The 15,259-nt window shown below is 38.6% G+C and overlaps 1 protein-coding gene across 11 annotated transcripts in view; it reads left to right on the plus strand.

Moving 5' to 3' along the window:
- CDH13 (cadherin 13) overlaps positions 1-15,259 on the plus strand; it is a 689,068-nt gene that overhangs the window by 413,478 nt on the left and 260,331 nt on the right. Inside the window, exons 7-8 of one of the 11 annotated variants that reach the window (XR_010918352.1) lie at positions 2,721-2,843; positions 3,925-3,948. The exons of 8 other annotated variants lie outside the window; for them this stretch is intronic. Coding sequence is in view for 2 of the 3 variants with exons in the window: in XM_067540167.1 (XP_067396268.1) it covers positions 3,925-3,959 (35 nt within the window). In the remaining variant the exon portion in view is untranslated. Of the gene's footprint in view, positions 1-2,720; positions 3,846-3,924; positions 4,743-15,259 lie in introns of those variants that run through there. 2 more of the 11 variants (XM_067540167.1, XM_067540170.1) reach the window with 2 other exon arrangements.

Consider the following 15,259-nt stretch of genomic DNA (forward strand, 5'->3'; position numbering starts at 1 on the left):
AGTTTCTTCATCTCATGGAAGGAGAAAAAAATGGTGTCCAGTTGTTTGTGAATGCAAAATTATGCATACATGAAACGGAAGTCACTTCTCCAAACCTAAATCAGAGCTTATCATATGATTTGTAATGTGCATTAGGATCTTTTGGATGAAAGGTGCTCTACAAATATATTTTCTTAACCATTTTTCTTGCATGGAATTAATTTATGGTTACTAACGTAAGATACCTCTGATGTTGTGCAGAGTGGGCATTTTCTCGGGACCAGCCAACTGTCAAAATATTACAAAAGCAATTCTAAAATCATAGCAAACTTGGCTTCCATTAGAAGTGTCCTATCCTGGACTTACTGGAAGTTTGGTGGATGCTTATGGATAACCTGTACTTGAAAAATAATTTTTGTTCAGTTGTTTTATTTTAGTGTAGTAATTTAGTGATTTCTATTTTCCCTGGTTCCTGTAAAAGAGAGTGAATGTGTGTAACATTAGCACTGAATATATGGGCCTGCTCCATTGATGTGAATGGGAGTCTTTCCACAGACTTCAGTGGGCTTTGGATCAAGCTCGTCATACTTTATACTGCTCTGATTCATAACCTTTTTTCATCTTGTGACCTTATGTTACAACAGGGAAAAGTTTTGATATCTTCTTACAATCATTTTGACATCCTGTCCCATGCAGCCATAAAGAAAGGAGGGTTGTCCATTACCACCCTAGACCTCGCCAGACTGATAACCCACTTGCTACTGCAAATCCTAGGTCAAATAGATGTATGGATTGCAGGGGAATGGTCATCTGGAAATTTCTGACAATTTCCATCTGATGAAAAGTTGTTGTGTTTTTTCACTTCGGGCTGGTTAAATGAATTTAACTGCCATCTCATTTCATTTGCTGGAGGCATTTAGCAGAAATGATTCTAAGCACATTTGACTTGATTATGCAACTTGTAACAACATGTTACATGCCCAATGGGTTAAAAGCCTAACCACAAAGCGGGGGAGGGAGAAATTGCTTGTGAATTGCATTAAAAACAGCAACTTGTTTTCCATTCAGCACGAGAGCCTAAATACGTGGCATTTCAACTGAGAAACCATAAAGCAGAACTGATAGAAGATGTCTGTAAATAATTATTAAAATAAAAGGGACATTTAAAGTGGTGCACAGTAGCCTAGAGGAATGTTCAATATCATAAAATAATAATTTGTAAAAATGGATAAGGGATGAGGAAGGGTCTAGCGCACTGAGCATGTATTATTGATAGCCACATGCTACATAATTGTATGTTGCTATCATTCAGACAAATGAAAATTGGGTTATAAAGACAGTTTCCTCTTATCAAATACAGCATGCAAGGCTGCCTTTTTTTCAGTTGGCCTAATAATAACGAGGCTGGTGCACAGATTAATAGAAATGAGATGGTATATGGAAGGTGAAAATCAAGACACTGGCAAAGGTAATCTGCATGAAGATATATCTGGAGAAGTTGGCAGACTAATTTAGACTATTTTTTACCCCGTACACATGTTGTTGCAGTCATCTTTGTTTGATGTATGTCTCGAGGATTATATTCCCCCCCCCCCCCCAAGTGCATATCTGCTGATTTGCAGAAAAAAACAGCTTTAAAATGACTAAAATTGCATTGAATTTGGTGAGCTCCACAGGCTTACTTCTTGCTTGTGACTTGTAATTCCAACAACATTGGGGGGAAACTATGGGGGTTCTCTTCAAAGCTTTCCTGCAGCTGGCTGTTAGAAAAGACACAATTTTTATAAAAAGCTTCCAGCAGAGGAGCACATTCAAGGCTAATGTTTTCTTTATGACCAGGTGAAACCAGGATAAAGTGGCAACAGGTATTTTCTAAGGGCCTCTGATTATCCTACCACCAGTGTCAAGACTGCATTTCTCCTTCTTTCCTGCATTCTTTCAATCACAGAAGTTACTAACATTCTGCACGTGTATTGGGAGTACAGCATTTCCGCTGTATTTTGAAAATAAGGAAACTCCTCCTGGAAGGCTGAAACCATGGAGGAGTTCTTGATTTCAGACCCAAAACCAACTAAAAAACTTAGCACAAGAAGGAGAAAGTCACAACAAGCACAAGGATTATGCACCACTTAAATCCACAAAATAAGGCTCAAGCGGGAATTAAGTGGCACATACTCCTTGTGCTGGTTCTCTGTGGTGGGGTGAATTTCACTCCAAGTGAGACTGGGAACACTGCAAAGTGTTTGTGGGACACATTTATGCGAAATATACAGTCGTTTACGGTGAGAGGCAAACTTTGTGGAAACATTTCACTGAACAGAATACTGCCTACAACAAAGTACTTTAGGGGCAGTACTTTTAAAACCATTTTGAATATAACATGATGGGATGCAAGAACCTCACATTGGACTATAGGTTAAGTAGCTATTCTAGGCTCAGACAACTCAGCCTTGCCACACCTGCGAGACATGTACAGGCCGGAGGAGGAGCTTAGAAGGGAGCAGGGCATCTCACTTCTTGGCAAACCAGGGGAGAGAACAGATCTTCAACCCTCAGATCCCAAGGAAAAGGCTGACTGAAGGGAGGAGCTTCTCAGACAACCATTGCCCGAAGGTTCCTCCCTGAGGGAAATGAGGGCCAGATTCTGACACACCCTGAGAAGGAATCATTTCCCTTTGTTTCTTATTAACTCAGTTTATTTATGTTAATTCCCCTGGCTTTTTGTTCATGGACTACCCCAGAATAAGACAGAAACGTCGGTGGAGGGTCAAATCACAGAAAGAAGCAGGTCACGACAGAGGTGGAGGAGAGATCAGCAAAGAGAGAGCTGCTATGCCACACTTTGCCACAAGGAAGCGCCAGCAGTAAGTCAGTCCCTTCACAATAGGGAGTTCATGGCTGTAATGAGAAAACAAAATATGTAACACGTGAATCAAGAACTAAAGAAAATATAAATGAAGCAGTAAGATACATTGTTGGTAGTCTTAAACTGTCCTTTTAAGGAAATTACACCATTCAAGTATTGCTGATACTAATGATGGTCTTATATTAAAACAATGAAAGAACAAATTGAAGACAATATCAAAAGCAATTTTCTGTGTTTAACACTCTGTAGTGAGAATCAAATCATTTTGCATTCTTTTGATGTGACTTGTGATATGGTGAATCACAATGAATACTTTTTTAGGGGTTCACCGAAAAAGCAGGAGTATTTCCAATGGATTTCCAAAGGAAGATCCCCAAGGGATAGAATTAATTTTCATAATTAATGTGGAAGTTTGCACATTAGTATTTCACTGTAGGAATGTTTTACATGGTGCAGGAATGTTGCTAAATATAGTGAGATAGTAAAAAAATAAAATAGCCCTGTTGGTCATAAATTGCAATTGTAGGATTCCAACCACGTTGTAAAGAGAATTGTTGATTCTGTCCGTCACCATATTTTGGTCCCAGTTTGAAGGTCATATTCTGTCAGCACCCAAAATCAAAAAGTGTGATTCTCTTCTCACTTCTCCTGTTAGTGTAAAATTAATAGGTTTTGAGGTGATGTGCCTGCCCTCTGTATGGTAATCCTGTAAACAACAAACAGGAGCGGGTATAATTGTATTCATTACGTAGTTGTTAATATTTATTTTATAGATGTCAATGTAACCAAATAAGGGTCTATGAGGAGTTGCTCTAAATGTATACATTTACATACTGTTATGGATAAAAGAATTGTAAAGTAAACCCCCCGTCGCTCACTCACGGTGTCGAGGTAGAACGAGCAGGCAATAAAGGGTTCCGTCTCCCCAATCCGTCCCCGGGACAACCCGTTTCGTTATTTCTAACACATGAATCTTCAGTTACTAATTATTTTATCACTATTAATAATAATAATAATTAATAATTTGTATTGCAGTTGTGCCTAGTAACATATATCTATCTTTTGATGCATTTGTACAGTGCCTAGCACAATGGACTGTGGTCCTGGACTATGACAGGGATCCCTACAAGCAGTCATGTATGAACATCACCCTTTATCCCAAATCTCCAACAAGGTCAAAGTATGTATGTGTGTATATAAATAATATATGGGGTTTGCAACAGCAGCTAGGTGGACAAGATATCTATATAGATATAGAGTTAATTCCTGTTTTCTAATCTTGAAACCATGGACTTTAGAGATGCGTAAGACCTGTTAGAGCATCCTGTCCCTAAAAAGTGCCCAGCTAAGCCAGTGTCCAGGCTGGTCCATCTTGAGCAAATTTAAATAATCTTAACTGTAGCAATTTGCAGCTAACAAGAACTTCTGTATAAAAGACTGGAAGCAGTCATCCACAGTTTACTCCAGGGTTTAATTACGCTTGGCTCTCCACAGAAAAAGGTTAGACTGAGGAAAATCTCCAGATTGCCTCAGGAACACAGGTCAGAATTTGAGGCTGTGTCAGAATTTGAAGAAATTGCAAAAAGCCCTTTGTTGTTTAACTTTTTTTTCTTTTTTGTGTGTGAATAAATGGTTGGTTTGTTCACTGCGCCTCAGATTAAAATGACCTGTCATCTCCCTCAGCTCCACAAAATAATATACCAACAGTTACAGGCACCTGACTTGAACAATGTTCGTTGTCCAGCATATGGAACACATGACATATTTGTGCTGTTGCATTTCATGTAGTAAAATAAAAACAACGAGAATCCTGTAATAACATAATTTCACTGTAATACACATCCAGGCATACAACTATCAAAGCTAAAATGTTTAGTTGCTTTGGATATAATTTACACTATACCATTGGTTTATTAATTAGAAATAAGTATATTTCTTAATTAAAGAACAAATGAATTTTTAAGGAAGTGCTGGACTCTCTTCTGGGTATTGAAGATCAGGGACTCAAGTTTGTTTGTATAATTCGGTTTGTAATTCTTTGCACAGGGAATTTTATTTATGCATTAGCACAGCTAGCAGGGATTTTATGTATCTAGTTATGCATCTGTTTTGTATGCCCTCTGAGGGGCAGGGTGGGCTTAAAAGATTCAAATTATTTGAACACAGGGGATATTATCAATCCATATAATCAGTTAACTGAAAGGTGCTTCAGCATAATTTAGACCAGTGTCAAAGAAAATGAACCTGAAGAAACATATTCAAATGCATGACATATTCCAAAGTAGGATGGCATCTCATTCCTTTTTTATGTGCTACTGATTGTAACAGATCTTAGTCTTTTTCTGTTTATATAGATGCAAATTACTGGTTTTATATTTCACCTTTCCATCTCCTATTTGCAGAATGCCAGCCCTGCAGGCTGCTCGGTGGATTGTACTGTAAGTCAGTCGACTGTCAGTCCTCGCACAACTATATTTCATTTGAGTCCTTTAACTTGCATACAGATGGTGATAAATCCCTACAGTTTGCAATCATTTGCCATAAATTTATGATCTTTGATTCAGAGACTGATGAGCTTTGATGCATTAGTTGTGGGTCTAGCCCCTGTGAAGTCCTCAAATGGACATAAATCCTACTATTGTGTTGCCAGGCATTATAACAATAGAACATCATTTCCTCTGACAATAATACTATAGTACAGTTAGTACTCCAAATGCTCAGTTGAGAAAGGCCTATAAATTGCTAGTGCAGGTGGGATTAGTCTGCCCTACTATGGGATGCTATTATGAATCAATAGAGAGATCCACACTACCTTTTATTATCAGAGAACATGTCTACCTGAATAGAAAATGGATTGTCTGAGAATGGCAGGATTATTTATTCCTGTGTTGGTTACTCTGATTTTTCTAATGTTGTTTTAAAGAGAAAGTACCAGCCACTTTTCGGATCCATAATTATGGTTGTCTATTTTTTTAAAAGTGGGGGATGGCGGTTTTGTTTTTCTCCTCCCTCCTTTATTTTCCCAATAACTTTTTTTTTTTTTTGAAATGTTTGTGAGACAGAGGTGTAATGAGACCCTGGAGTGAATCCAGAGAATAGTCCAGAATTTAGGCATAGAAATGGAGAATGAAAGTGACTGACAAGGTGAAATGAGTAAAATGCAAAAAGTAAATAAATGAGGAAAAAAAGAAAAATGGATTTGTTTTCTTAGTTTGTTTCGGGTTAGTTCATTTGTAGTAGTATTGATTGTTTAATATTTACAGTATTGTAAAACTATTGGGCTAAATTGGGGGGAAGCAATGTCTGTGCAAAAAGGAATGCCCATGCAATGTACACATTTGCTTATGCAATTTAGATGCATTGAATATCCATTTGTGCCTGAAAAATACTCAATTTGTGCACACATATGTGACTATTATGTGTGCAAACTAGGTGCAAACACGCTTCTGTCTGGTGACTTTCAACAGTTATCCATCAGAGACATGAAAAATAAAATATGCATGCTCTTGTTTGTACGTGTTTTTGAAAATCAAGCCCTTTGTTACCAAGTGAGCACCAACCAGTGTGCATTACACTGCATAAAACTGATGAAAACGTGCTCTTTATCCCAAGAACGCTGCAAAACAAACTGAGGGCTTGAGCACAGCTACAATTTACACTGAAGACAGTGGGTGTATTGAATATGCAAAGAACGTTGGGCTAGGATCTGAATCAAGCACAGACAATACAGTTCAGAAGATAAGTGACAGAAAAAGTAAAGGTGGAATCTCAAAGTGATGCAATTTTTTATTTTTACCATCTATCTTTGGTGGCTAATTGTTGAAAGATGCTGGTAAGAAGTATATTTTAAAGATGCATTTGAAAGACTAGAGAGAGACATTATCTAATACAATGATTCTGCTTTATGGCAATATGAAACACTGATAGTTCTCTAATACGTGTGTTAGTCTTACAGCAATGAAATATTCTATCACTGATCACTTTTGTGATTGATATCAAAAGGAAGTCTTAAAAGTTGTTAATTAGTTCCGAGTTACAGTATTTTTTAAATTTCTTGTAGAAGAAATAAAAGCCCTAAGATTTAATTTAAGAATTTCACTCACTGTTACATTGAGATCACTTTAATTTCTCTGACTTGATTTCCCCATCTGTAAAATAAGGATGTGATTATTGCTAAGGAGTTTTTCCAATTAAATGTATTTGTCGGAAAATGCGGTTCTAGCGAAACTGAAACTTTTCATGGAAATGTACCAGTTCTAATGAAACTTTCACCATTAACCTTTTTTAGTAAAGACTGAAGCAAAACAATCATTAAACACCTGAGCCTTTTTGAGTTCATCAGTTATTAGCTCTCCTTGTCCATTAGGACCTATACGTTCCTTTGTTTTTCTCTTGCTCTATTTAAAGAACCTCTTCTTAGTGCCTTATATGTCCCTTATGAGGTGCAACTCATTTTGTGCTTTAACCTTTCTGATTTTGTCCCTATATTCTTTTCTATGTCTGCTTAGCAATTTGTCCATGTTTCCACTTAATGTAGGCTTTCTACAACATATTGGAAAGGAATGGAAAGTGGTAAATAAGTGCAAAGTGTTATAGTAGTGATATTATAAATAATTTATCTGTTCCAGCTGCCTCTGTTCGGAGGAAAGGCTATTTTGTTGGACATCAAATTTATATATTATTAAAGATCAACAGATGCCTAAAACAAAACATTTAAAGCCTATTCTATGTATAGTTTTCAGAGTAAATTCTTTATTACTAAGAAGTAGGGCTGTACAGAGGTTCTGTTTCACTAAGGATTGCATGATTTCAAAATTTGGCTTAATTCTGAATTGGAACCAACCCTCCAATTTGGAAATCATCTGTGAAGGAACAAAACATTATTTAGAGTATGTCAAAACATTTTGTTTTTATTTCAGCATTTGTATTCTATGGTCATATAACACATTTAAAAAAATCTCAATGAAAAAAATCATATCAAAACAAAAAAGTGAAATATTTCATTCCAAAAATATTTCATTCAAAAAAAAAAAAATGTCAAAAGCATGTTTTAACATTGTTGGAACTCCCCCCCCCCCCTCCCCCAATTTCCTTCACAAAAAATTCCAGCAAAAGTAACTTGACTTCCAGTGCATTTCATTTTCAACAGAACTGCATAGTCCCGTACTTTAGGGTGACGTCAAAGTTTCTCAGACCAGCTCCACCAGGCAGATTTAGCTTGATTCTGATCTGATTTACACCTATATTCTCTATTGACTTTGGTGGAATAATTCCTAATTTATGTTAATGTAAGTTCTGTCGGAATCAGTCTTTGATGCTGTTTCTTAACAGGTTGTTTATTGTACATGAAATCATAATAACAAATGTACTGTTTTCATAGCAGTGTCTTTATAGTGCTAATTATTTTGGAATAGAATATTCTCCTGGATTTCCCTAATGGGTTGGCTGCTTTCTTTTAAAGGAAGTTTAGAATTGACAATATTAGTCTATTTAAGTCTAACATTTACGAGCCTTAATGTACATATCAAAGTCAGTATAATGAAACAAAGCATTATGAGTCTCATGTATGTATAAGAGCGAATAAAGGGTCAGATTTTCAGCTGGTGTAAATCTAGACTACAGTGGATCTATGCCTGTTTACATCGGCTGTTAATTTGGTCCAGAATTATTATAGTATTGTTCAAAGCATCAGACACTCATTAGATTTTGAAAATGTTTATTGGTGGAGTAGTATTCAATTAAACAATCTTAACTAACAACTCTTTTTTTTTTTATGCAACAATGATAAAATATGCAAATTTCAAATGTTTCTATATTGGTTAAACTCAGTGACTGTTTACCAAACATGAGACAAATAAATTATATATAGAATATCCAGTTCTCCATAGACAAATAGTAGTTAAGTTGTAGCATATCATTCTGGGGATTTAAAAACACCTGAAATAATTTGCCCTTCTAATTCATCACATCAGAGCCTTAAATCTAGCATCTATGCTCCTCCGGGGATTTTCAAATTTAATCACAGATGAATAGTCTGCTTCACTTGGATAAATGGTCTTGAGCATAAGACTAGAAGCCAGGAACTCTTGAGTTCTGACTTAAACAAGGATTTTCTTAGTGGCAAAGGAATTTACTTCCTGAGCATGTATGGAAATAGGATTTATAACACTTGTTTACCTACCTCACATGGGTGTTATGAGGTCTAATTGCTTACGACCTGCGTGGTACTAAGCACTTCAGGTCTCACTGACATTGTCATGGTAGGACATGTTTTCAAAGTATGGGACACCCAAGTCAGATTCTTTGGGCCAGATGCTCATTTGGTGTAATTGGAGAAACTCCATTGCCTACAGTGGAGCTAATATAATGACACCAAGTGAGGATCTGGCTTGTTGTTAGAGCTGGTTGGGAAATATTTTTTTCCTCCTCCATCACAGATAATTTCAACAGAAAGGAAGAAAAAAAATTATTAAAATTTTCCAATGAGAAAAGGAGGAAGGAAAAAATGTGTCTGAAAAATGATAATTATGAGTTTTCAGCTAGAAAGATATTGGCTTTCTGTTTTAGACAATGAGTCAAATTTTTTCTGCAGAAAGCAGACTGTGGGGAAAAAACCATTTCATAGTTCCATTTTGCATTAAAAAAAATGTAAACAGGATATTTTTGCTCAGCCCTACTCACTGTGTTGGTAAAACACTTTGAAAATGGAAAGCACCGTTTTTGTGCTTCCTCGTCTTCTTTTCCTTTATGCTGCTTTTTCTGGTAAGAGTCGCAGTGGGACCATGGAGAGTAGGAAGAACCAGACCTCCCTTTCTTCCACAACAGGTTCCAGCTTTTCCTGGGGGATTCCCAGGCATTCCCAGGCCAGCTAGGAGACATAATCCCTCCAGTGTGTCCTGGGTTAGCCTCAGGGCCTCCTGCAGTGGGACGTGTTCAGTATAGTTCCATAGGACAAACCCACCTTAGCTGATTAGCCCAAACCACCTTAGCTGATTCCTCTCGATCTGGAGGAGTAGTGGCTCTACTCCGAGGTTCTCCTGAATAGCCGAGCCCCTCTCCCTATCTCAGAGAGTCAGCCTAGCCACCCTGTGGAGAAACCTCATTTCCACCGCTTGTCCCTGCAATCTAGTCCTTTTGTCCTCCCATAAGTGAGGATGAGGATGTAGATTGACCTGTAAACCACCACAGATCAGTACAGTGCCCAAATCACTGCTGCTGCTGCACTAATCCACTGGTCAATGTCCTGGTCCCACTTACCGTCATTCATGAACAAGACACCTATATAATTATACTCTTCCACTAAGGGCAGCTGCTTCCCCTTCACCTGGAGAGAACAGTTCACTTTCTTCTGGGAAAAAATCATGACCTCTGATTTGGAGGTGTTGATTCTCAGATCTGCTGCTTCACACTCAGCAGTGAAGCCTTCGAATGAGTGTCGGAGATCACAGGTTGAAGAAGCAAGAATAACATCATCTGCAAATAGCAGAGACGCCACCTCCAAGTCCCCATACTAGATTCACTCTCCAGCTCAGCTGCACTTTGATATACTGTCCATGAAGATCACAAACAGGAGTGGGGAGAGGATGCACCCTTGGTGGAGTCCAACACCCACCTTGAACGAACTCAACTTAATGCCAAGAATGCAGACAACTCTCCTCAGGGAACAGAAAGACTGGAAAGCACGCACCCAGCCCTCACTCTTTGCTTTGTTGGTGGTGGGTCCAAAAGGTAGGTCCGTGTTGCCTTTTTGAGCTAAGCCTGGACGGGTTACATGGGTGGTCCAGCCACCAGACACTCACCTAACACCACCTCCAGGTCTGGCTTTATGGGTGGGTCTTGATATCCCTAACCCAGTGAGGTTTGCGTGGTCATTTTTGAGCCTTCATGAAGATTTTAAAGTTTGATAGAATGGATTGTTTTTAGCCTGGGGACTGGTCTACACTGCTACTTACACTGATGTACTGTGGCACCGTCAGGGAACTGCGTCGATGAAAGACACCCTTCCATCAATGCAGCTTTACTCCTTTTGGGCAAGTGGAATAATGGTGTTGACCAGAGAGCCCATCTCCCATCAACTGAAAGGGTCTTCACGACCTGCTCAATCAATACCGTTGCATCGATTGCCGTGGAGCCCACAGTGTAGACAAGCTCTGAGACCTTCCCTTCAGACCTGTTCGCCTAGGGGCAACCCTGCCAGGAGCACTAAGCTCCAGATGACATAGCCCTGAGGTTCTATCAGAACATGGAAGCCACTCTCTCTACCACAACAAGGTAACAATCCTTGGAGGTGCATCTTTATGCTAACAACCATAACAAACAAGTACAGTATTATGGTGATACAGATATCACATTAGCCTTGAATATCCCCTTGACGTTCCCATCATGGCCAGGAATGTGCTTCTTGACAGGACACTTACAGGGGACATGGTCCCAAATTTAGATTTTACAAATACAGCCTTTTCGACCCTAAGATCAATAGAAACATTTAATTTTTTTTAAATGTAATTCAACAGAAATTGGTTTTTAAATAAATAAATGTTCTCCTGCAGTAGTTGCAGCTCAAACATTGCAGAATTGTACTAGTGCATGGGAGCATGATAGAAAGTGACTATAATCGAAAGTGAAACTGACCCAGAGTATATTCTCTCTCCCCAAGATCTAAGGGAAAAGCACAACAAGAATTTAGCATAAAGAATGGGGAGAAAAAATCCGTTTTTAATATTTTTCCAATTTAATTATCAAAGGTATTGGTAGTAACACTGGTAGGGAAATTTGTTTTTAATATGATTCTTAACCTCTTTTTAAAACAGAATTATTCTAATTAATTACATGATGTGATATACAGTACAGACTTTGCCCATCAGGTCATATGATTGCTCCTTCATTGAACATACATTATGGATAATTTTTTAGAGCACTCTGGGATAATGTTATTAAGTACACAGTCAAACAGTATTTCTTGGCTTCATTGCCTTAGGCTTTAGAAGGCAAGATTATACTTGCCCTCAGACTGGAGGCTGATTTTTTGCCAAGTGGGATAAAGTGAATTCAGTTTGCCTAACCGTTTTGATTACATTTTTCCAACTTTACTCAAAGATATATTGATTTGCTGCTTCAAGCAGTTAATGTATCATTTTACAGTGCCAAACAAAAGCCTTGGGCTTCAGAACAGTTGTCCAAGGTCAATATATTTGTATATTTTTGTAATCTGCATTCCGTGATATTAGGTTTTAAGAGCCTGTTGAACAAGCATTCCATTAGCTCTCATTAAAGCAAAGACACTGGTGTTCTTTTATTTTAAACACCTATTGATGATGCGGAAGCAATCCTTTAAATGTTCTTACTGTATTATTTAATTTGTCTATCTAACTGGATCTTTCTGCCCATCTATCCTGGACTACTGTATCCCATGTTTGGGAGGCAAAATGTTTGGGAGGCATCTGAAACATTCAGATTAAAAGGGTTTCTGATGAACAGGAGAGCAAATACCCTAGAGTGCATCCTTGTCAGGTGACCTCTCCTTGCTCCATCTGAGTGGAGTTTAGTTAAACAAGGTTATGTTGAAGTGTTTGGTGAAATTCATACAGGAGAATTCTAGCCAGAGATTTGCACGAAGCAGTGGATCCATTTTGGGGGGAAGGGCAATCTTTGGGGATTGAAGCTGAGGCCTAGCCTGGGTAAGAATTTGGAGAAGGTTCCTGTTACCTCAGACCCATTCATATAATATGCCTTGGGGTCCACAAAGATTCCAGGATTTTGACTGGCTTCTGTCCAGAGCTTTTTTATTAAATTAATTTACTGTGTTGTTTTTCTGTCATACTGTATTGCACGAAGCTTTAATTAACGTTACTTTTTCTTGCAATCAGATGTCAATTGTGCAGTGCCCACGACACTTGCTGGGAAGGTTGCTGAATAAAAGTATTGATTATTTCCAACCCCCTTCACCTCCCAATGAGTTCTCTCTCTAAACTCCCACATCACTTACCCCCTCCTCAAACACCGTTGGAGTTCAGCACAGGCTGTTGAAATATAATCACAGTAATTACTTGTCTTTCAATTAAAATGCTGTGCAGTACTGTAAAGTATCAAATCAAAGTACTGAAGTGTATTTGGGCCTGATCCTGAAAACATGTATTCCTGAGTCCATTGTCCATTGAAATTGTTGGCTTCAGTGGACATTAGATTGGGTCCTTGCGGTCCAGCATAGTGCTTGGGAGTGTGGTAATCGGTATGTTGGTCACCGATGTTTATCAGTGTAGGCTGCGTGCATGTGTCCCTGTGTAGATGCTGTCCCAGTTCTGATCAGGAAACTGAGATGGCTCTCACGATCGAATGAGTCGACACGACCACAGATTAGCTGAGCAATGAAGGCACCCAGGCCAGGTTTATTGCGTGCGGCACAATGAGAAATGACTTGCAGAGTATCTCTGGGTCAGTTTCGCATAGGCGGCATTACAATGGTCTCGACCCAACGGCAGGACTTTCCGTTATCCCCTAGACCGGACGCCAGTATTCCCTCTGACACCCTCTTTTATACACTGTTACATACACTTTCGTTCTGCCCCCTTTCACGGAGGTAGTTGCCACCATTCTGACGTAGTCTAATACCACCTTTTTCCGTTGATTGGCTGATTTGGGCACCGCCACTCCATGTATCATTTCTATCCATAAAAGTGTCATTTCAGAGAGTTAGTATCTTGGTACCTCTTATACCTACTACATATTTTAGTAATATTTTGGCAGTCTTACAATCTTGCAGTATCAGCACTTTCCTGTACCAGTTTCAGTTAACTGGATTGACCCCTTATACTTCTGTTCACTCGGCTTTTTCCATTTAGGCCTTAGCCTGTTTTACAGGCCTTAAGCTCTCACTTCTTACTACTGGGAGTTTATGGCATTACTCACCACCGTAATCACTGTGGTTGTTAGCATCTGCAGGATCAGGCCCATAATCCTACAGATCACTCAGGTTAGGTAGTAAGGACTACAATCAGTAGTAAGTGTTTTCAGGATTGGCTGGATTGGGCCTTTTATTGGACTGAAGCCAGCATAAGCCTTATAAGAGAATCTTCCATCTGAGCTGTGTGAACAGTGCTGGCTTTTGATTTCCTTCCTTGACAGAGAGCAGTTCATCTTCTTAAGGAAGAAAATGACTTTCTGCCAAATTATTTTATATCCAATTATACTTAGAAACTCTGGCACTGAGCACCTATTTCAGTATTCAGTATCTAGCAGGATTGGACATTTAGATTTTAGATGAGACATTTAGAGTTTCTTCAGCATTAAGAACATTTTTTCACAGAGTAAATTACTCTGCTGACTTTTGAAATTCTCATTTTTAACTAAAAACCTGCATTCTCTTTGACGTATTAAAAACCACCATCTAGTTCACCTATTGATCTCAAACTGGCCCATAAACAAAAGTGTTACCCTCTGGCGACTTCTCAGTGCATTACATGACATTAGTTTGATGAGTCTTGTCCAATTCCTATTAGGCCACATCTGAAAGCCACCGTAACAGAGCACTTGTTGGCAAACTAAGTAGAGGTCAGGTAGAAAGCAAACTCCTGTAGAGAACTATGTCTCCTGGACAGTGCTGAATGGAGCTGGGTGGGAAATGGTTTTCCTGTCCAACTAAAATTTTCAAGACTTTCGAAAATGATCCTGTCCTGGTTTAGGAGGAAAAGTTTAAATTTTGAAAATTTTCACACACCCCTAAAGTGTGTCTGGGTGTGTATTTTAAGGGATTTTTTTATAACCATATAAGACATTTGTTTGTTTCATTGCAGTATTTTGCCTCTTATTTTTAATTGTAAAATAATCAGCTTAAGCTTCTACAGAAAACGTCATTTCAAACCAGAGAACAGAAAATTTTCATTTTTGGAAATGTCAAAAAGGGATGTTTTAAAAACTTCAAAACTTATGCAACAACTTTTCAAGCAGAGAAATTTGAAACGGACCCTTTCCCACAAGAAGTTTCGATTTACACAAATCTGCAATTTTTTTTAAATGAAAAAATATTTAGTAAAAAATTCCCGACCAGCAGTAGTTCTGAAGCACATTAGTGGGGTGTCATAGGCAAGTTTGCATCTAAGGTATTTGTGCTGGATGAACAAGATTCTCTCTCTATTTCAGGGTTTTGTGTTGCTGCTCCTTACTGTTGTACGTGGCACCTTCCATGTTAGATTAGCAAAGCAATGTCATTAGTGGATTTCAGAGTCTAAAGATGTGTCTACACTGCAACTGGAAGGTGTGATTTCCAGTGCAGATAGCCATGCTTACCCTAGTTGTACTCAAACCAGTGCGCCGAAAAATGACAGTGTGGATGTTACTGCATGGGTGGCAACACAGGATAGCTGCCCAAGCTCAGACCCAGAGGGTCGGGCGAGCTTGGACTTGTGTGGCTAGCCTGAA

This window comes from Emydura macquarii, unplaced genomic scaffold (genome assembly GCF_026122565.2).
Source record: "Emydura macquarii macquarii isolate MOO-44397 ecotype Brisbane River unplaced genomic scaffold, CSIRO-AGI_Emac_v2 contig_561, whole genome shotgun sequence".
Taxonomy (NCBI): domain Eukaryota; kingdom Metazoa; phylum Chordata; order Testudines; family Chelidae; genus Emydura; species Emydura macquarii.